The 23,422-nt window shown below is 40.8% G+C and overlaps 2 protein-coding genes across 2 annotated transcripts in view; one reads left to right on the top strand and one right to left on the bottom strand.

Annotated features, from left to right (window-relative positions):
- Positions 1-23,422, bottom strand: part of ZSCAN31 (zinc finger and SCAN domain containing 31) — a 284,613-nt gene that overhangs the window by 92,081 nt on the left and 169,110 nt on the right. The gene's annotated exons all lie outside the window — the stretch shown is intronic.
- ZKSCAN8 (zinc finger with KRAB and SCAN domains 8) overlaps positions 1-23,422 on the top strand; it is a 36,525-nt gene that overhangs the window by 5,230 nt on the left and 7,873 nt on the right. The window contains exons 2-9 of the mRNA XM_007105844.4: positions 1,746-2,253; positions 2,898-3,039; positions 4,854-4,945; positions 5,208-5,331; positions 7,361-9,104; positions 13,416-13,486; positions 16,164-16,240; positions 18,164-18,305. Coding sequence (XP_007105906.1) covers positions 1,837-2,253; positions 2,898-3,039; positions 4,854-4,945; positions 5,208-5,331; positions 7,361-8,322 — 1,737 coding nt within the window. The 5' untranslated portion in view covers positions 1,746-1,836 and the 3' untranslated portion in view covers positions 8,323-9,104; positions 13,416-13,486; positions 16,164-16,240; positions 18,164-18,305. The remainder of the gene's footprint in view (positions 1-1,745; positions 2,254-2,897; positions 3,040-4,853; positions 4,946-5,207; positions 5,332-7,360; positions 9,105-13,415; positions 13,487-16,163; positions 16,241-18,163; positions 18,306-23,422) is intronic.

The following is a 23,422-nucleotide window of genomic DNA, read 5'->3' as shown; positions in this document are numbered from 1 at the left end:
TGAACAGATACTTACCAAAAAAGATACAGTTGTCCCTTGGTATCCATGGGGGATTGGTTCCAGGACCTCTCATGGATACTAAAATTTGTCGATGCTCGAGTCTCATATAAAATGGCATAGTCTTTGCATATAACCTACACACATCCTCACATATACTTTAAATCATCTCTAGATTACGTATAATACCTAATAAAATGTAAAGGCTATATAAATAGTTGGTGGTGTGTGGCAAATTCAGGTTTTCTTTTTGGGAACTTTCTGGAATTTTTTTTTTCCCCAAACATCTTTGATCCGTGGTTGATTGAATCCAGGGATGTGAAACCCATGGATATGAAGGACCAACTATATGGATGGCAAATAAGCACAGGAAAGGATGCTCAACGTTATTAGTCAATAGAGAAATGCAAATTAAAACCCTTGTGAGATACCACTATATGCCTTTAGAATATCTAAATCTATGTATATATGTCTATATATATATTTATTTATATGTCAAATGCTGGTCAGGATATGGAGCAACTGCAGTTCTCACATATTGCTAGTGGAATGCAAAGTATTATAGCCACTTTGGAAAACAGTTTGGCAGTTTCTTATAAAGTTATACATATACTTACCATATGACCTAGCAATTTTACTTCTGGATATTTACCCGGGTGAAATGAAAACTATGTTCATACAAAAACTCATATGCAGATGTTTATAGTGGCATCATTTGTAATCATCAAAAACTGGAAGCAGGGGCTTCCCTGGTGACTGAGTGGTTGAGAGTCCACCTGCTGATGCGGGGGACGCGGGTTCGTGCCCCGGTCTGGGAAGATCCCACATGCCGCGGAGCAGCTAGGCCCGTGAGCCATGGCCACTGAGCCTGTGCGTCTGGAGCCCGTGCTCCGCAACGGGAGAGGCCCGCGTGCCAAAAAAAAAAAAAAAAAAAAACTGGAAGCAGTTGAGATATTGTCAGCTAGAGAATGGGTAAACATTCATCCGTATAAGGAATAAACTCCTGATACATACAACAATATTGATGATCTCAAGTACAATATGCTAAGTGAAAGATGCCAGACTCAAAAGGCTACATACTGTATGATTTTATTTATAAAACATTCTGGAACATCATTAGTGTATGGGACTAGGTTTGGGGGTTGCAGGTGTTGATAGAGTGTCCAGGTTCCTTGGAGATGCAGGACCTGTGCCCCAGAGAAGAGTTATAGAGCTTGAGGTAAAGTCCATAGTAGAAGTTAGCCTGGAGACGGGGAAGATGGCAGGGGGAGCACATGTATGATAATGTTAAGTGGAGAAGAAGAAAGTGTTAGGACAGTTCTTGACAATATCTTGAGCTGGATTATATGGAAATTAGTCTCATGTTGAGAGTGAGGGGCAGGTTGAGAGCCAAAGTGTGTAGAAACAGTATAGCTGGTATAGCAAATGTTGAAAGGAGTTAAATCAGCAGCCCTGAGGGCCAGATGAGGTTAAATGCAGAATTTCAGTTAGACCCAGTCTACATGGTTTCCTGACTTTGTTTAGCCATGTTCCACATCCCCAAGAGAGAAAGCAGAAGGAAAGGGTTATTCCCAGATGGGATTGTCATGCAGAAGGCTAAGGAGGCAAGGAGTTATTTCTGGAGAGGATCACTTAAATGACTGAGCCATGAAGCCCATGTCATGGAAGGGAACTTGTTAAGATATCTCAGTAAATTACTATGACCTGTGACTTGCCTTTACACTATTTGTCATTTTCTCTTCCCAAAGAAGTACCCTTAAAGAAGAGGCCCTCAGAAGGTTCTCTTAAGAAGATAAAGAAAGTAGTGGAAACGAGTCTCCTGAGCTTTTCTGGCCCTAAATGGCTGCAGAATCAAGGAAGTCTTTAGCTCCATCCCCACCAGACCAGGCTCCTGAAGAGGACCTTGTAATCATCAAGGTAGAGGAAGATCATGGTTGGGACCAGGAATCAAGTCTACATGAAAGTAACCCTCCTGGGCAAGAGCTATTCCGCCTGCGCTTCAGGAAGTTATGCTACCAAGAGACACTAGGACCCCGAGAAGCTCTGATCCAACTCCGAGCACTTTGCCATCAGTGGCTGAGGCCAGATTTGAACACCAAGGAGCAGATCCTGGAGCTGCTGGTGCTGGAGCAGTTCTTGACCATCCTGCCTGAGGAGCTCCAGACTCTGGTTAAGGAACATCAGCTGGAGAATGGAGAGGAAGTGGTGACTCTATTGGAGGATTTGGAAAGGCAAATTGATATACTAGGACGGCCAGTAAGTAGAAGGAGGTGGGCATGCTCTGACTGTGATAGTCCAGGAAGCTGGGTGGAGGGACATTGACACAACAAGGGGAGAATAAATGCTGAGCATGAGTTTGTGTTGCAGGAGGATGAAAAGAGTTATCGTGTGGTATGGCTTGTATTTGTAGAGTTCTTTTTATTCTTGTAAAGGATATAAATCCATTTTTTATCCTCATAACATCCCTACAACTGTATTATTGTTCTGTTTGTCAGATGGGAAACTGATGCATAGAGAGCTTAACTTACTTTTTCAGGGGCACCCAAATAACTAAGTGTAGATCTCAGCCCGTAACTCAGGTTTCCTAGTTCCTTATCAAAAGTTGTTTCCAGTGAAGAGCACTGCTTTAAGCTTCTGTTTATCATTCTTCCCCTCTCTTGGGAATGCAGAGTATCAGCATTGTGTGCAGCAGGGAGGGCATCAGCAGAAATGTTTTCCTTCAGTACTAAGCAGAAATGATGCCTTTCTGTGCAAATCAACATGTCTGTGTTGCTAAGTAAGTGAGATTCTGCTTTTTCCTTCCTCCAGTATGTATCCCTTTAGATGTGCTCTTGGTACTGTTACATTGTTCACTTCATTTCTCAGACGGACTCCTTGTAATGCAGGTGTCTTGTTTCTAGGTCCCTGCTCGTGCACATGGACATAGGGTACTCTGGGAGGAGGTCATGCATTCCAAATCTGCACCAGAGCCTGCGGATACTCAGCTCCAACCTGTGGCAACCCAGCACAAATCTCCAGTGCTCCAAGGGCCACAAGACAGAGGTGAGGAGCCAGATTTCATTGATGAGGAGTGGGAAAGCAGAGAGGAAAGAAAGTACATTTGGGACACCTGTCTAGTTCCTGGAAGGAACTAGCCTCTACTGTTTACAGACCAGCCATAAGACCTGATTTAAATGTTTATCTAGGCTTCAAATACAGACTGTTAGTCCCAGTGGTAAACTCATGAACAAATTAAAGAATTTGGGGTGTTTATGTATTCATACATTTCTGTTACCACATTGTATTTACAACATAGGCATTTTGAGGTTTTGCTGGTATCATGACACTTTATTTGTAAATATTTCAGTATGTGTTTTCTTAAACAAGAGTGTTTTCATAGATAGACACAATAAATTGATCACAATCAGGAAATTTAACACTGATGCAATACTAATCTAGCCCACAGTTCATATTCATTTTTTGCTGGTTGTCCCAATAATGTTCTTCCAGAGTCTAGTCCAAGATCCCACTTTGCAATTACCTGTCCTATCTCTGTAGTCTCCTTTAACTTGGAGTAGTTCCTCACCCTTTCTCTGCCTTTCACGATCTTGACATTTTTGAAGAGTACAAGTCAGTTATTTTGTAGAATGACAACAATTTGAGTTTGTGTGATGTTTCCTCATATTTAGATTCGAGTTGTATATATTTGGCATGAACATCCCAGAAGTGATTTTGTCCTCAGGAATACGACAGGAATTTGTCTGTTATTGGTAATGTTATCTTTGATGACTTGGTTAAGGTTATTCTTGCTAGGTTTTTGTTACTGTTTTTCCCTTTGTAATTAATAAGTAATTTGTGGGGAGATACTCTTGAGTTTATGTAAATATCCTGGTCCTCATGAAACTTTTGTTGCTGAAACACTAGTTTTAGTATTTATTGATGCTTCTTGACTGAATTAGTGATTACTAAAGTGATTATTTTCTAACCCTGTCATTTCTTCTACATTTATTTATTTATTGTAATGGAGAGTGTTCCCTCCTTCCCCCATTTTATTTTATTTATTCATTTTTAATTTATCAATATGGACTCATAAATTCTTATTTTATTCCAGAAATGTTCTGTTACTATCATTATTTTGATGCTTAAATTGTCTCAGAGCTGGCCAGAGGAGGCCTCTTCAGTCTGGCTCCTGTGTCCTATTGACATTTCTCCATCATTTTTTGAGAATTTTCTTACAGAACAAGATAAGATGTTCTAGTCTCATCTAATACTTGCCCTGAATTTCTTATTTTTTCATTTATGTGGTTTATAGTAATTTGTTCTAAATTAGTGGATTTTTAATATTTCTAAAGAAGTATAGAAACATTTTCAATTAATAGTGCAATCCTTATGTAAAATTCTAATGCCTGTTGCCCAAGACACAGTAGTCTATGTTGATTTTGATATTACCCTGTCTGGTTTCTATAGGAAGCAGATGCTGGCAGTCATGGTAGACATTTCAAAAAAGTAATAGTTAGTAGAGATAGATTAGTTCTCATATTCAGCTTGGCAAGAGATCAGGACCTAAAGAAATACTGTGTACAAGCACAAGGTTGGAATATAGCTCGAGAAGAAATTGTAAAGCACTTCCTGTTAGGAAACCAGTACACTTTCTGTTTTTGACATGTAACTTCAGGCTGAGTGGGACATCAAAGTGCAGGTGTTTTGTAAGCAACCATAGGTATGAACCCAGAGTCCAAGATTAACAGCATTTCATATTCAAAATCTCTGGCATGCATATCGGCTGAAATACAAATAATTTTGGAATGTGTTAGTGCTGGTTCCTATAACCACAGGACAAGGCTGGTCTCATTCATAGCTCCTTTCTCCTCTCTCAGCCATATCTGCTTCACAGAGTCCTACCCCTTCCCAGAAAGGAAGTCCTCGAGACCAGGAGATGACAGCCACACTTCTTACAGCAGGGTTCCAGGTGAGTTGTGCTCCTCACTGAAACCCCATAGCTCCATTAAGAACTTGCCCCATGTTCTTCTGCATAGAGACAGATTGATCCTTGATTTTCCCCCCAATAAATCTGGTGCATTTTCCTGTTCTTTCCTGCTAGCTATGCAGATCCCTTTACACAGTACTTTCCCATCTCTTGATCCACTCCAACCCTGGTGGATCTCTCTGACACTCTGGGTTTGAACTGTGGAACAGTCCCAGTCCCAGATGGGCATCTTGTTTTGTTTCAGACTTTGGAGAAGATTGAAGACATGGCTGTGTCCCTAATTCGAGAGGAATGGCTTCTTGATTCATCACAGAAGGATCTGAGTAGAGATAGCAGGCCAGAGAATTACAGAAACATGTTCTCCCTGGGTAAGGAGAGCTCTGGTTATTATTATCATTTACAATTTTGTGTTTGTTTATGAGTACAGTAGCTTTGAGCTTTCTGAAAGACATAGTTGAGTTTAAACTCAGGATCCAACAGAAAGATAAAATATTGAGACTTCTGGAGTTCTAAAAGGAACTTCTGCAGCCACTATGGAAAACAGTATGAAGGTTCCTTAAAAAACTAAAAATAGAGTTACCATATGATCCAGCAATCCCACTCCTGGGTGTGTATCTGGAAAAGACAGAAGCTCTAATTTGAAAAGATACATGCACCCCAATGTTCATAGTGGCACTGTTTACAATAGCCAAGACATGGAAGCAACCTAAGTGTCTATCAGCAGATGAATGGATAAAGAAGATGTGGGGGGGGTGTGTGTGTGTGTGTGTGTGTGTGTGTGTGTGTGTGTGTGTGTGTGTGTGTGTGTTTTGTTTCAGACTTTGGAGAAGATTGAAGACATGGCTGTGTCCCTAATTCGAGAGGAATGGCTTCTTGATTCATCACAGAAGGATCTGAGTAGAGATAGCAGGCCAGAGAATTACAGAAACATGTTCTCCCTGGGTAAGGAGAGCTCTGGTTATTATTATCATTTACAATTTTGTGTTTGTTTATGAGTACAGTAGCTTTGAGCTTTCTGAAAGACATAGTTGAGTTTAAACTCAGGATCCAACAGAAAGATAAAATATTGAGACTTCTGGAGTTCTAAAAGGAACTTCTGCAGCCACTATGGAAAACAGTATGAAGGTTCCTTAAAAAACTAAAAATAGAGTTACCATATGATCCAGCAATCCCACTCCTGGGTGTGTATCTGGAAAAGACAGAAGCTCTAATTTGAAAAGATACATGCACCCCAATGTTCATAGTGGCACTGTTTACAATAGCCAAGACATGGAAGCAACCTAAGTGTCTATCAGCAGATGAATGGATAAAGAAGATGTGGGGGGGGTGTGTGTGTGTGTGTGTGTGTGTGTGTGTGTGTGTGTGTGTGTGTGTGTGTGTGTGTGTGTGTGTCAATACAATGGAATATTACTCAGCCATAAAAAAGAATGAAATAATGCCATTTGCAGCAACATGGATGGACCTAGAGATTATCATACTAAGTGAAGTAAGTCAGAGAATCTAAAAAATAGTGGAATCTAAAATACAATACAAATGAACTTATTTACAAAACAGAAATAGACTCACAGACACAGAAAATAAACTTATGGTTACCACAGGGGAAGGTGGGGAGAGGGATAAATTAGGAGTATGGGATTAAGATACACACTACCATATATAAAATTGATAAACAACGAGGATTTACTGTATAGTACAGCAACTGTTATATTCAATATCTTATAACCTATAATGGAAAAGAATTTTTAAAAAGAATAAAGATATATACACATATATATGTGTAACTGAATCACTTTACACCCAAAACGAACATGATATTGTAAACCAACTATACTTTAATTTAAAAAATAAATAGAAATAAAATAACCAGAAAAAATAAATAAATTTTTAAAAATAAAAGGGCACTTTTATTCTCTAATCTAGGACTTACTTTACAGTTTGTAACTGGGTATTGGTCTCTTTGCCAGTTGGAAATTGAAATCTTTTAGTGCTCTCTGAGTTCACATAGATTCTCTCACTTAGGCCTATTGTGCTCCTTCCTTTTAATGACTAGGACTTTTTTCATTCCTTTTCCACTCATTAGCTCTTTTCGTAGTTCCATATTCCGTCCCACTCCCCACCTTCCACTTCTCCACAGTTGATCCCTTCTCTACTTTAGTCCTCCTTCCATCAACCTTATTTTCTGATGGCAGTTCTTCCCCAGTTGGTGTGTGGTACTTCTGTTTGACCCTGCTCCTTTCTCCCCATATTAACGAAGGCATTTCAGAGACAGATGGGAGCTTTGCGTTTACTTGTAGCTGTTCCAAGTGTATTTTCCTTTCCCCCATCTTTGATTTCTTTCTCCTAACATAGAGAATAGGAAGTGACGTTAGCTTGATGTTTATTACATTTTTATTCCAGGTGGTGAGACCAGGAATGAGAACAGGGAATTAGCTTCAAAACAGGTAATATCTGCTGGAATCCAACCACATGGAGAGACAGCTGCCAAATGCAACGGGGATGTTATCGGGGGTCTTGAGCATGGAGAAGCCCGAGACCTTCTGGGCACATTAGAGAGGCAGCGGGGAAATCCCACCCAAGAGAGACGACATAAATGTGATGAATGTGGGAAGAGCTTTGCTCAGAGTTCAGGTCTTGTTCGCCACTGGAGAATCCACACTGGGGAGAAACCTTATCAGTGTAATGTGTGTGGTAAAGCCTTCAGTTACAGGTCAGCCCTTCTTTCCCATCAGGATATCCACAACAAAGTAAAACGCTACCACTGTAAGGAGTGTGGTAAAGCCTTCAGTCAAAACACAGGCCTGATCCTGCACCAGAGAATCCATACTGGGGAGAAGCCGTATCAGTGCAATCAGTGTGGAAAGGCTTTCAGTCAGAGTGCGGGCCTTATTCTGCACCAGAGAATCCACAGTGGGGAGAGACCCTATGAATGTAATGAGTGTGGGAAAGCTTTCAGTCATAGCTCACACCTCATCGGACATCAGAGAATCCACACTGGGGAGAAGCCCTATGAGTGTGATGAGTGTGGGAAAACCTTCAGGCGGAGCTCACATCTTATTGGCCATCAGAGAAGCCACACTGGGGAGAAACCCTACAAATGCAATGAGTGTGGGAGGGCCTTCAGTCAAAAGTCAGGCCTTATTGAACATCAGAGAATCCACACTGGAGAAAGACCCTATAAATGTAAAGAATGTGGGAAAGCTTTCAATGGGAACACTGGCCTCATTCAGCATCTGAGAATTCACACAGGGGAGAAGCCCTATCAATGTAATGAGTGTGGGAAAGCCTTTATTCAGAGGTCAAGTCTCATTCGACATCAGAGAATCCACAGTGGAGAAAAATCTGAATCCACGGGAGTTTAGGAAAAAACTTTAGTCATAGATTGGGCATTCTTCAACATTAGAGGAACCATGTGCTAGTGAGGTCTTTCAGTGTAACAAAAAGGCAGAAAGTTCAGCATCATTACAACCTTATCTAGGGTCAGAATTGATAGTGGTGACAAAGTTAGAATAGCTCTTCAGTAGTTTGGGCCCAGTGCCTTGATGCAGGTTGATTAGCTTGACTATCCTGGGAGGTGTCTGATGGAGTGGAGCTCCCGATGGCCTAAGGTATCCTTTAGAAGCTTAAAGTAGCATTAGAGCAAGTTGCTTGTGGCTTGAGGCACTTAACTTTGTCTTTTTGGTGAGTAGCTATAGGTTTGAGAGAGGCTACTCCTCCTAGTTCCTCTGCTTCTTCCCATCTGTGATCCCTTCTCCCATTTATTCCCCTAAAGGTGCACTTGTGCTCCTAATCTGATCTAAGAAGCTGCTTTAGAGTTTGAAGCAGCCTCTGTGTGAGACTTACATTTAGCTTTCTAAGATCCTAGTTCTAGGGAAATTTTTACAGACACCTCATGTATTTATGCTTAAGTGTGCATTTTATTTTATTCTAATGCTCCTGATAGAGGAAATCCATATTCCCATGCAAACTCAGAATGCTATATTTTTAACAGCACTCCAGCATTTTTCTTCATATATCACCTTCACTGACTCCACTGAGTCATTGAGCATCCATACGTATCCTTCACCACTCCCAGTCCCAGTACCTGTGTCAGCGAGGAAGTGGACGCATTAGTGATGGTTGTGGGAATGATGCAGAGAAAGAGGTGAGTGGAGACTCAGCCCTGCTGCTCTTGAGCTTGGATGGTTGTACCTTTTGGTGACTTCTAACTCTGCTTTCCACCTTCCCACTGTACACTGTGGTACAAATAGGTGTTTACACTATCCTCGTTAAGGCATCACATGGGAAAAAAAAGGAGACAGAGGTGCTTGAAGAAGACATAAAAATCTTTACAAAGAATGTATACTCATCTCTTTTGGCCCATTACGGTACCGCTCTCTCAGGGGTCTGCACAAAACCCCTGACTAGATGGTCTACACTCTTGTCTTTACCCTGGACCCACCTCCTTAGATGGCCTCAGCACCTCATTCATTATTCATCTGTTTCTTGCCATTAGCTTTACATATCTACAGTGGTAATCAGTTGAATACTTCACCTCACAATTCCTCATTCTTCTGAATTCTGGTGCACTCCGTCTGTAATCCAGCAAAGACACAGTATTAAACTCATCATCACCAAGCACTATATTTCATCTTTGAAGCTTTCAGTATACCAGGGGATATTGTATAAAGTAATGAGGCTGGTTTAAAGTAACACCTAGAACTTCCAGAAGAATCCAAATATGGGTTGTCCTTTCAATTGGGCAGTTCTAGCTATTCTAGTAGTGCTGTTATTCCAAGTGCTACCACTCCTCTAGATATTTGGAACATTCTCAAGATTCCCATTTAATAGCCCATACAAGAAGACTCTATTACTCTTGAATTTCATCTCATTTTTGACCATTTGATTACTCATTCACCATATTTGGAATTGAATAACTTTTGGCTGTTTCCAAAATCGGCTGTCAGAATTGGAATTGATTCCATTAATCCTATCCAGAAGAAAATGATACACATTGTGATGAAAATTCCAAGAGAAATTATGAAATTTCACACTGTGACTATCATGAACAGGGACAGCACTTTCTAATCATGTTGTTTTATGATTGATGTTTTCAAAAATCAGTCATAAAATCATGTATCATAGAGGTCCACCTTTTGGATCATAAATTCCTTCCCTATAACATCCCTTCCCTAGCCCAGTATGGCCCATATTGACCACTAATAACATCAAGGTTATCTACATCTATTTCATTGAACCATTGGTACCCACTTGTCATTTGTCATCCTGGTTTCCTTGGTTAACTTCTTCAAAACAATGCTTTTCAGTATCCTTTATTTTCTTATCTTCTCTCCTCCCTCCTCCCTCTCCTCCCTCTTTTTGGCCTATAGATTACCATTCCTAATTCCCTTGTACTTGAAATTACAAGAAACCAGAAATAAATCTAGTTGTCTCTAGATCCTTGCTCTCCACTTTAGTTGTGCCTTATTGTCCTTAAGACACTAATTCTACCTGAGGCAAATGCTACCTGTGTACAGATATTACATAGGATGGGTACATTGTCAGAGGGAGAGTATGTGTGTGTGTGCATGTGCATGTATACACACACTCCTCCCATGTATTGATAGTTTAGGGGAACAGTTGTCTCCTCTTCCAATGAAAGCTCTCAGCAGAGCACCATATTGAAATGACTGTAGATGTACCAGTTAACATCTCTTTACTCAGAGTAATGTGTAGCCAGACTTAAATCTCAGAATTACTAAGCATCTGGCAGAAATTTAAGAAAATATGACCAGAAAGATTAGTAGTATACTGGGATGCATGTGAGAAAAGAATATGACTTGAAAGAACGATATATACCAAGGCTGATTCAGCACACCTATAGAAATAGCCAAGTAGTATAAGACAATAGAAAAAGGCTATTGTTTCTTTGGGGGCATAAGTAGAAGCCCATTCTTGGTCTCCAGTTTTCACTCTTAGCATTAGAATATTGTTGATCACTCTGTATGACCTTATTTTGCTCCTAACTATGAGTGACATGCACTAAGTTCCTTTATCCTGCATATTCTGTTTTTATGCTCTTAATCTGAAATGAACTGTTCACCAGTACTTTCTTCTCCCATCCTCAGCTTTCTGTTTTAGGACCTGGTGTAATAAAGTGGTTCTTCCATAACTGTTGCAATCCAGCATAGTCCTAGGAGAGACATCTTAGGTTTCAAAGATTTTCTCCATTGAGTAAGGTGGCAGTGCTAGAATGCAGTGATTGATTCCCATATGGAACAGTTAGTTTTACTCTTGGGTCTGAGGCTCTAGATAATAATAGCTGACATTTATTGAGCACTATGTGCCAAACCCAATGTTACATATTTCTCATGCTTATGGTAGATATTATATACTCCACTGTATAGATGAGGAAACTGAGGCTTAGAGAGTTGAATGAGTTGGTCAAGATCACAACTAGTAAGTGATAGAGCAGGGGTTCTAACCTACATAGTCTGATTCTCAAGCCTGTGCTCCTGACAGCTGGTCTGCTGTCTCTAATGAACACCCTAACCCTGGCCAGCCATTTAAAAATTATGTATTCCTGGTTACTGAGGGAGGGAATGTGCAGTATAGTGCAAATCGTTACAATTACTGGAAAATTGGTTGAAAATGCCATTTTGGTTTATAATTATATCATCTTTAAATGTTGATACTTTTGATGCTTTGTAGTACTAGAAAGCTAAATTCTGCAAGGAAAACATGTTTAAAGAAGTAAAACATGTTTAAAAACTGGGAGGACAAAGCAGTAACTTATAGTTTCAAGTACATTTCTCTCTAAACTGCCCCAGGGAAAGTAGCATTGTGGAGGGAAATGAAATATCCATGCCCTAGGCCAGGCAGATGGACAGTCAGGATGACACCAGTAAGTTCATCTACAGCATAAAATGTGTAAAAGCTTCAACTTTACTGCTCATTTCCAACTACCATTTTATTCTTCTGTCATTCATGGTTTTTCAAACATGTCATCCATTGTTAAACTCCATTTCCTCATTAATCTGTCCTTAAAACTTCTCCTTGTTGGCTTTTGTATCCCACTGAAATATCCTCAGAATCACCAGTGGATAAATATTAATGCCTTTTCTTAGTTCTTGTCCTTCTAGAGCTATATTTCATACTTGGGAATTTCCCCTGCATCTCAGGAATTCTCCTTTGACTTGTGGGATCCTTTTTGGTCAGTTTTCTTCACTTTTAGCTTTTCTTTGTTGGTCTTTTCTTCCTCTCCACTGAGAAAATCTCCATGTCTTAATTTTATTCACTACTTTTTCTATACTCCTATTTAACCATTGTGATTGTTTACACTTACCTTCTTATATTTGAGTAACTTAATATATCCTGCCCTGTGGGTTGTCTCTCACAGGTGCTATAGGTACCTGTGAACTTTTCCACAGGTACCTATACAACTTGGTATTTGAAAACAGAACTCATCACTCTGTCCCCAACCCCTGTTTTCCTTTTAAATAGGCATCTTTGCTTAACATCTTTACCCTCAACAGACTCACTACCCTTCATATTTCTTATCCCAATCTTAGAGTGGTCTTTTAGTCCTTTTCTGGTCTCCACCATTCATGTCCAAAATCTTGCTAAGTTGTACCAATTCTTAGTTTTCTCCTTGAGGCTGGACTTTTTTACGTTTCTGCCATCCCTTCATATCCTTCTCTGCAGATCCATATCATCTGAGGCCCAAGTTATTGTAATTCTTTCTTTTTGGTTTACTTGCTCCCAAGATCCCCACCTTGTATGCTTCCAAGATGGTCCTCCTCAAACTCCATTTTCATGATATCTCCTTTTCACTCAAGAACACCCAGCAAATAATTCCTGTCAGAGCAATGATGTTCAAAGTTCTCCATTACCTCGCCCTCCATACTTAATCTCCCTCAGCTTCATTACTCTCTAGTATATTCACCTTCATTTATCATGGTTAAACTTCCTGTGACCTTCCACTGTTGTCTTATAGGCCCTTGCCTCTGTGCCTTTCTCATGCTGTTCCTTTTGCTTAGATTTCTCTTTGGCCCCAGCTCATGTTCATTACTCCCTTCAAAGCCTAGCTTCCATTACATCTTCTGAATGAGCTCTCCCTGACGATTTCACCTCACACTGAGACCTCCCTTATTCTGTGCTGCCTCAGCACTGATCCTTTGAGTTTGTACTATGGTCCATGCACTTACTAATATGTTGTTTTGTAATTATTTTCTAGCATTCTGTATTGTAGTTTCACATTTGTATTTATTTCCCAAGTTAAATTGTAAGCTCCTTGAGGGCAGGAATAATAACTTTTACATTTGTATCTTTGCACCCCTTAGTGCCTAGTACAGTGCTGAGCACATAGTAGGCGTTTAATAAATGCTTGTCGAATTATTGTGTGGATTATTTTTTTATATACAGAAATTTTTACACTCCTTTTGAGGATATATGTCTCTTCTTATTTTGTGCGCAGACCCATTTCCATTGTACGTCAATAACTGCCTATACCTAAGACTGAAGACCAAAAAATTCAACTTTAGGAGGGTATGTGTGAAAAGTTGAAATGTGAAGCTTTCTATTTGTTTGGTCAGAGTTATTTATTGGTTAAGAAAGAAAATAGGAAACTCTAAAGCTTACTGTTTATCATTGCAAAAGTGCTTGAGAATAGGCTTTTGTATCTCAAGTTAGACCGGTGGTTCTCAACTGGAGAAATCTGGCAACGTCTGGAGAAAATTTCGGTTGTACCTTTAGTGGATGGCTGGGATACCACTGGCATCGAGTGTTAGAGGCTAGAGATGTTGCTAAACATCCTGCGTGCACAGGACAACCCCCACAACAAAATTATCAAGCTCCATATGTTTAATAGTGCCAAGGTTGAGAAACCCTGGTCTAGATATATTTAAGGTAAATAGGAAAAAGAAGAGAGACGAAATACTAGATTTTTTTACAATTAGAAAAATTAGCTATGCCAAGCTCTATGAGAATCCTAAGTGTTTATGTATTTTGTAGTTTGTAAGATTACAAAAAGCCTTAACATTTGGAGTTTACAGCAACATACCTGTATGTTTTAAGATTGCTTTCAGCACCAAATCTGCCTCCATTCTTTATACCAGGTGGAAGATGTTGTAGGAGTACAAGTCTAGTTTCAGCCTTCTGTATCTTTGTTCATTACATAAAATACAAGGTAAAACACTGGGGCCTATCTCTTTAGCAGGGGGCCTGCAACTTACCAAAGATTTAGCTTTGGGGACAACACATGACCCTCGACAGTCCCTTGGACAGCCACTAGACAGGAATAACTGCCAACTTCCCAAGGAAACCCCAAGCCAGAACGTTGTCAAAGTTTGCCAAGTACTAAAACATTCCCACTTAAAAAGTTTTGAACATACTCTGTTAATCCTACTTAGGAAACACATGTAGGGGGAAATATTAGTAGGAAATTTAGTTAATTAGGAAATTGAGTAGTGTAAAAGAAGACTTTTTAAAAACTAGTCTCCTTTTGTAACTCAATAGTACTTCCTTCAACAGGTTTAAAAAGTAACAATCCCAGAGTTAGAAAAATCAGTTTATGTAATACAGCAAAGAAATAACTGTGTTGATCTGTTGTGTTTACTCATACAGTCTATAGAATGCTAGGTTTGGAAGTGACTTGAGATCATTTTCCAGCCCGTTATTCTGTAAATGAAGGTCCAGAGAGGTCATGTAGCTTGCACCAGGTCACCCATTAAGTTAGGTACAGGTGAAAATAGAATCCAGGCTTCCTGAGGCTTTGCCTATTTCTTTTTTGGCTAGTCATGACCCTTGTTTTATGTTCTTGATTCATACTGTGCCATGGGAGGTATTCATACTTATTGCCTACACTTGTAGTGTTTCACTTTAGGAATTATTCCTTTTATCAGCTTGTATGTCCAAACGAGTATACTGACTGGTGTCTTGAGTTAAATTCTTTACTAAACGACTGAGTAGTCCAAGGGATTTTGCAGTACCGCTGCCCTTTTGAAAGTCCTGCCCTCTCAGGTCTGGTTCCTAATCTTGGAGAAAGCACATAGGATGTGCAGCATTGGCTTCAGAATACCAATAATGAAGACGAGAGCTCAGGGTCCTGTGTGTCAGTTTTAGGAATCCTGTAGGGCCCACACTGGAGATGTTGCCCTTTCCCAGCTGCAGTGTCTTTAAATTCCAATATTCAAGGGTGATCCTACCCTGGGTGAAATCAGGAAGCAAAAAAACACCTTCGTGACGGGTGAGGCAAAAATTCGGAGTCTTTCAAAGACTCGGGGCAGAGGAGCTCCCAGGAATGACAGTATGGACCAGACCCCACAACTGCCTGCCTGGGTACAAGCTAGGCCACGCCCCGGAAGTGCTGAGAGGGACTTCCGCTCGCGGGGAGCTCTTGGAGCAGGTTGCTACGCGGGCGGCAGTAGGGTCCTGTGCGTTTGGGCGGTGGCGTGGTGGGCGTTGCTCAGCTGCAACCCCTCGGATTCCCTCTCCTTGGTCGGGCCGGGGTGGAGCGTTGGCATGAGCCCCGAGAGGCGGTCCTGGGACGGTGGGCAGTAAGCCCAGATGCAACCTCCCAGGGAAGGGTTTTTCTCGCGATTTAGTGCTGCTGGAGTCCACATTTGGACTACTTCTGTCGGGATTATAACCCCTATCTTTCCTGAGGTCTTCAGAGATTTATTGAGTCACATTAACAACGTGTACCCCTGGTACATTTGGAATCAATGCCCACCAGACCCCTCAGCTTGCCATTCCAAACAAAAGGGAGAAACTGCAAATGATTGGAAGTATTAGGAGCTCTAAATTTAGGAGAGGTTTCCTCTTCCACATCTGCGTTTCGTGCCCATATTTCCTTTAGAATGCAGAATACATCTCTGTGTTTCAGCTTGGCAATAAATAATCGCCCTTCCCCTTTAGCAGTAACTTTTCCGTCCACACGTGTGCAGACCCGCCTACCAGCAACGGCGGTGCTGTTCTCTCCCGACGCACGTCTCCAGGCCCTCTCCCAGTAGTGCTCCGAGGCAATGGCAAGGAGATTCCTGTGGCACAGGGCCCCGCCTGCTAATCCCAGTTTGTGATCTGACAGCCCTTTGCAAGTTAGCCCCTTATTTGACATGGATTTCTTTCTTTTTCTTTTTTTTTTTTCTCCCATTACCCTCAGTAATTAGTGTAACAGCTGTGGCAAAATGCTTTTTCTTTGAGTAAATTAATGTTTCTTTTACAGAAGTATTCCGGAAAAGGGAGGCCCTCAAGAGGAATCTTACTGAATTGCAGACTCTCCAATTAACAAGAAAGCTGCATGTAAGCATATTTAGAAGAGCTGCTTTTGCTGGTTCCAAGGATTCTGTTACTGGAAAACTGCTCTGAGCTGGCTCCAGCAGCTCGGTTGACAATGGCTGAGTCCAGTTCCTGACTATTCTGATGAGGAATGCCGGGTCTCGGAATGGGAGTGGCATTGGCGGGGAGAGGTGAGAGCGTCTTTGGGAAAGTGGCTAAGCTGGAGGACCTCAAGAGGGAGTAGGATGAACCTAGACAAGAGCGCAGCAAAGGAGAGGTATTATCAAGTCATCTTAAAACTTTTAGCCTCTTAGTGATTCTTCTCTTTTTTTCCTACGTTTTATGTATGCAAGTCTAAAGTCAGACTGTGATAGTAGACAAATAACTTAATCTCTGTGCTTCCATTTCCTCGTCTGTAAATGAGGATGATAAAAGCAACTGCCTTTTACATTGCAGGAACATTACCTGGTACATAAGAAGTGCTATCTAGATATTTGTTGTAATTATTTCTTCCTCTCCTTACCTTCCTGGGACTTGGCCTGCTCTGCTGATTTATTTGTTTATACAGTGATTCCCTCATAATTTCACGTGTTTAAATTTTTCTAGGTCCCAGTTCTTGCACACAGTCAAGAAGTGATCTATTAATAAATGTCGGCTCTGACAGCAGAAGGAGAACCACTGTCTCTGCGGCTCCTAGCCAGGAATACACTATTGAAATATTAATTACAGGGACCCTTCTCCCTACAGGAGAGTTGTTAAGTGTTAAACTTTGACATTCTGTAGTTTTCTGAAGGTTCTGGATGTAAGGGACCTGAGGACACTTTTTTTTTTTTCTTAAGCTTCTGCTTAATGAGATCAGAATAACTGTGTGGTTATGAATGCTCAGCAATCTGGTTAAGTTCAAAATGAGGGTGGAACAATAGGGAATCCAGCTCAGATCTGCCAATTCCATGATTTTTGTTATTCAGAAGTTCCCCCTTTGCTGTCTGTTGTCTGAGCTATAAGTTGTAAGTATATTTTCCATTTTTTATTTGTTTTTCACTCTACTTAAGTGGGTTTTTTTGTTTGTTTGTTTTACCTTGCCAGAGTATGGATTCTTTCTGTGCGGGGTCAAATTTATCAATCTTTTCATTTATGGCCTCTGGATTTTGGTTCGTAATTAGAAAGTAATGGCTTCCTACTCTGAAGTTATAAAAGACTTCTCCCATGTTTTCCTCTGGCACTTTTATGGTTTCATTTATAACATTTACAACTTCTATTTATTTGAAATATTTACCGGTGTACAGAGTGAGGTTGGAATCCAATTTAATGTTTTTCCAGATGATTACCCAGTTCTCTGCATACATTTATTGAAAAGTCTATTCATCTTTTTCTTCCTGATTGGCTACCTTTATTATATGCTAGATTTCTGCCTGTGATTGCATCTATTTCTGGACCTTCTATTCTGAATCATTTGTTTATCTCCTTCACCAGTGCCACACTGTTTAATTATTGAGCCTTTATAATATGTTTAAAATTCTTTAGGACAAGTGCCCATTCACTGCCCTTCTTTTTCAGTTTTTGCAGGCGGAGTCTTGCTTGTTTAGTTTTCTATGTGAACTTTAAAATCTACTTATTAAAAAGTTCATATTTTTATTGGAATAGTGTTAAATTTACAAATTAATATAGGGATTACTTTCTAAGACCTAAGCCTTGAGATACCATTCGCTGGTTCTGCTGGGAGGCAAATAGAAGGAGTTGGGACTGTAACAGATCTAGGTTCAAATTCCACCTCGGCTCTTTTATTAGTTGTCCAACCTCAGAAAACTTATCTGCTTCTTAGATTTCTTATATATGAGAGGATGACTGTAACGTCTGCCCTGCAGGATTAAAGGAGCTAAAAAGCCTAAAATGCCTTTTTCTGTGTAAATAGAATCCTTTCCACTCTTGCTCCTTTCGGGTCCTCAGCTCATGAACCACTGAGAGGGAAGCCTCCAGGATCCCAGAGCGGACCACCAGGTGCCTGGGGCGGGGTTCCGCGGAAGTCGACGTCTCCGAGCCAGTGCGGGCGTCAGACGACCTGTCGGTTCATCAAATCACGGTTTTCCAGGTGAGACCTCTCTCGTCTTTCTCCTTGGGTTTGGAGTGAGCTGTAGGGCGAAGAGCAGCAGAGAGGGTTACTACGCGCTGCACCTCGTTGCCTCACACCTGCCCTTCTACCTTGCGCCCCGACCCTTTCCTTCCCCTCACCCTGCCGCCCCGACCCTTTCCCCGCCTTCTTTGCACACTCCCTTCTCTTTTACTATCTTTTCCTTTCTCTCTTCCCACGGCTTCTTTTTCTGTCCTTTCCCTCCTCCCTCTCCTCTGGGCCGTTGCCACACTGGCATTGCCGACTCCCCCGAGTTCCCCAACTGCGTCTGGGAGCTCGGAGGACTGACAATCGCTGGAGTGACCCTCCTCGCTTTTCTGGCGGGGCCGATTTCCAGGCGTGTGTGGGGAGGTGGAGGAGACTTTCTTTTCTCTTGGCCGTGTGCCCTCACCTCTCCTTTGTTCTGATAACCTTAGTAGCTGACGGACACTTGGCAGTTTTATTTAGATGTTCTTGAAATACTTTCATTTTGCCTCAAAGGAAGAAATCAGTTTAGCTGAATGCTCTACTCACGGAAACTCCTTTCTTTTGGTATCTATATCGCGTTCCTCTCTGCCTCCAACCTTTTTCTTCTGTTTAAATGATGAAAGCAAATGTCCCTCTTTCTTCTTGATAGCTTTTCTTTGGAATTAAAAATCTTAAGGTATCTGATAACAGCTCAGAAAGGTAACTTTATACATATTTGTAGCCTTAAGATAATTTATCCAGAAAAAATACTGTATTTATTATCCTTTGAAGTTGCCTAAAGTCAATATCAGCAGTTTGGGGCTGTGAGGGGAATATATTAGGGAAAAGAAGGCACATCGAGGCAGCCACAGGAAAGGCTAATTCAAGTGTGAGCAAGCTACAGACCAGAAGGAGTTTGGGTAGGACTAGGAGTTCTCTGTGTTTTGCTAAGGGCAAAGCGACTTGCACCACATGCTTCCATGGTAGCCATGTTTCTGGACTCTGGGCAAGGGTTCATTTGCATGTGACCTGTGCACTGAGTTAGCCTTTTTCAGTGTTGCCAAGGAGCTACTGTCCAGAGAAACTTGATAGAACAGCATCACTTAGAAATGGTACAGTTCCTAAGCCATGGAGGGTATAGTGTCCATGTGAAAGTAAACCTGTGACTGATTTGTGGGGCTCGAAAATGGATTAAGGAAATCAGAGGCTTAAAAAGTACATGTTTGTATAAAGAAATATTGGAAAGAAACAAGAAGCTAATAAAATTGATTACCTATGGAGGTGGCAAGCTGAGGGGGGATCAGGGTGGAAACAAGTCTTCTTTTTGTATATCTTTTGAGACCATTTTGACTTTTGAATTGTATGTTACCTATTCAAAAACATGGACAAATTTTTAAATAAAATTTTTAGAATAGTTTCTGATCTCTGGGCATTTTAGATTAGCAGAAAAATTGTGAAGATAGTACAGAGAGTTCTTATATCCTCCACACCCAGTTTCCTCTTCTTTTTTTTTTTTTTTTTTTTTTGGCTGCGCCACGTGGCATGTAAAATCATATAGTTCCCCAACCAGGGATCAAACCTGTGCCCACTGCATTGAAAGCATGGATTCTTAACCACTGGATCACCAGGGAAGTCCCCAGTTTCCCCTGTTATTAACATCTTACATTATATAGAATACTTATCACAACTATTGAGTTACTGTTGCCTATTATTATTAAAGTCCATACTTTATTCACGCTTCCTTAATTTTTACCTAATGTTCTTTTTTCTAGTCCAGGATCCCATCCAGCATACCGTATTACATTTAATTGTCATGTCTCCATAGGCTCCTCTTGGCTGTGACAGTTTCTCAGACTTTCCTTGTTTTTGATGACTTTGACAGTTTTGAGGAGTACTTTCAGGTTTTTTGTAGAATGTTACTCAATTGAAATTTGACTGATGTTTTTCTCATTATCATGCTGAGGTTAGAGGTTTGGGGATGTTGACTTATCACTATTGAGACATAAAACAATTTGTAAGATGGAAAGAGGCAGAGGAAGATTTGTGTAATTTGAGTTTGAAGCAAAAGTTTTATTAAGTTTGGAGATAGAATTGAGTTTGTTCCCAGGGGATAAGAGAGTGGGAGCAATCCAACAAGTTATCCACACATTGGTCTGAATTATAAAGATGGAGTGGACCTTTCTTTGGAGAGATAAAGAGTCTGTTCTGTCACAGTTCCAGAGAAGACAAAGCACCCCTGTTGCTAAGATACTGTCTGTCATAGCAACATCAGCTGCAGCAGTAGTAGAGGTAGCAGTAGACAGAGCTTCTTTTATCTCCATGTCTCTCTTCCAACCCAAATAGTGTGGACTTGTGTGAGTGGTAAAACACAACAATGATGTTATTGTCATTTTTCCCAAACTAATTCATTATCAGTTGAATTTCTGGTTTTTTGTCTTCTCTATTCCTGTGCTCCTTCATTTGCTCTGCTATCTGCAAATCTCTGCAACTCCTGTCTTGTTTCCCAATTAAATTAAATATGATAAAAAGTCTTAAGTAGAAACTATCTATTATTTTATATACTCACTTATATCCCAGATTTTGTGCTTTAAATACCTTTATAAAGGGTAGACTTAAATAGTTATTTGAGTCAGGTGTTCATTCCAATAGTTCTGTGGTGGTACAGACTGAAGAAAAACATTTGATCTGACCACCGTGTGATCGGTATGTCCTGGGTTTGTGGAACATGTTTGAGAGTCCTGGTTTAGTCTTTATTACATCATATTGCTTTAGCATCAGGGAATAAATTACATTTGAAAGGTCTGTTTATTTCAGGAATCAAGGCCAAAGGTATGAACAAGGTGTCAGTTCTGAAGGGAAGATTTTTGTAAGGATGGACCCACACCCAAAGGTCCCCAGCATATATGATAGGGATACTTTACAGATTCCTGAGAATGAAAAAGCTTTTCAGTATGAGGACCAGTTAGAAAGGCATGAGGACAAGCCTAAAGAAGAAAGATGGTATAAATGCAGTGAGTGTGGAAAGAAGTTTGCCCAGAGCTCAAGCCTTGTTCGACATCAGAGAATCCACACCGGAGAGAAACCCTATGAGTGTGATCACTGTGGAAAAGCCTTCAATGCGCGCTCAACCCTCACTGTGCATGAAAGAATCCACACTGGTGAGAAACCCTATACTTGTAATGAGTGTAGGAAAGCATTCAGTGTGAGGGCACACCTGATTATACATCAGAGAATCCACAATGGAGAGAAACCCTATGAATGTAATGAATGTGGCAGAGCATTTAGTGTGAGCTCAGACCTCATCAAACATCAGAGAATCCACTCTGGTGAGAAACCTTATGAGTGTGATGAGTGTGGGAAAGCCTTCAGCGTGAGCTCAGACCTCATCAAACATCAGAGAATCCACACAGGAGAGAAGCCGTATGAGTGTAAGGAGTGTGGGAAGGCCTTCTATGCGAACTCAGCCCTTATTAATCACCAGAGGATTCATTCTGGAGAAAAGCCCTATAAGTGTGGAGAATGCAGGAAGGCATTCAGCCAGATCTCAACTCTTATTCTTCATCAGAGAATCCATACTGGAGAGAAACCATACGAGTGTGACGAGTGTGGGAAAGCATTCCGTGGGAGCTCTAATCTTAATAAACACCAGAAAATCCATGCCAAAGGAAAGTGTCATCAGTGACTTACATGGTGAAGATATTACAAAGGCCTTTTTTTTTAATATCAGAAGTTGTCACCAAAGGAAGGGTATGGTAAAAGTTAATGTTTTAATTGACACTTCGTTTCTTGGAATATCGAAGAAGTGAGAAGTCAGTGAAAAAGGACTCCATCATCGTAATGATTGACTTAAGTCTCTAAGATCACATCTACTTCTGAGAATGCAGTTTTACAACTCATAAGGTAAATTATACCATAATGTAGTTTGTTATGGTTTAGTAAGAGCAAACTTCAGTATTTCAAACATGACTTTTGCTTTTCTTATGTGCAAGCCTTTTGTTTTTGTTGTTGCTACCAGTATTATAGGTGAAACATTAAATTTTGAAATTGGAAGTAATGTTGGTTGGTGAGACAGGGACTACATGTCCTCATTGAATCTGCAAATAACTAACCTATTGGTCTTGATTTCTTTGGCTTTGATGTACTACTATGCTCTTAGAGATGGTTAGATGAGTTAGTGACCTCGTGGCAGAAGGCATACTCTCTCTTTTTAGCTAGGAATCCCAACTGATAATTCTTCAAGGTTATTCTTTTTTTTTTTTTTTTTTTTTGACCATGCCATGTGGCTTGCAGGATCTTAGTTCCCCAACCAGGGATCAAACTCGGGCCCTATGCAGTGAAGGGGCTGAGTCCTAACCACTGAACCGCCAGGGAATTCCCTCTTCAAGGTTATTCTTGCTTGGTTAAAGCCCCAGGCCTGGCTAAGACTCCGCACTCCCAACGCAGGGGGCCCAGGTTCGATCCCTGGTCAGGGAACTAGATCCCACATGCCGCAACTAAGAGTTCAAATGCCCAACTAAAGATCCCACATGCTGCAACGAAGATCCCATGTGCTGCAGCCAAGACCCAATGCAGCCAAATAAATACATAAAAATAAATAAATTAATTTGTTTAAAAGGTTAATTATAAGCCCCAGGCCTTTTGGACTTAATAATCCAATAAACCCCAGAACTTAACTGAGCTTCCTAAACCAAAAACCTCTCAAAGAGTGTCAGGTGCTTCCGACCCTTGCATTCAGTGTTTCTCAAAGTGTAATGTGGCATATGCAAAAACTCAGAGGTATGAGAATGGAACAAGCTTGGGGAACTGTTGTTGAGTTGGGGTTGGCATTAGTCTTAGGATGGCTTTCAACGATCTGTTTGAGAATAGAGATGCAGACGTAGAGAACAGAGGTGTAGACACGGGGGTGTGGGGGATGAACTTGGAGATTGGGATTGACATATGTGCACTGCCATGGTGTAAAACATAGCTAGTGGGAACCTGCTGTATAGTGCAGGGAGCTCAACTTGGTGCTCTGTGGTGACCTAGATGGGTGGGATGGGGTAGGGATGGGAGGGAGAGGATATATGTACACATGTACCTGATTCACTTCGTTGTACAGCAGAAACTAACCCAACATTGTAAAGCAACTATAC

Source organism: Physeter macrocephalus, chromosome 18 (genome assembly GCF_002837175.3).
Source record: "Physeter macrocephalus isolate SW-GA chromosome 18, ASM283717v5, whole genome shotgun sequence".
Lineage (NCBI taxonomy): Eukaryota > Metazoa > Chordata > Mammalia > Artiodactyla > Physeteridae > Physeter > Physeter macrocephalus.
This window is presented reverse-complemented; position numbering and strand designations above follow the sequence as displayed.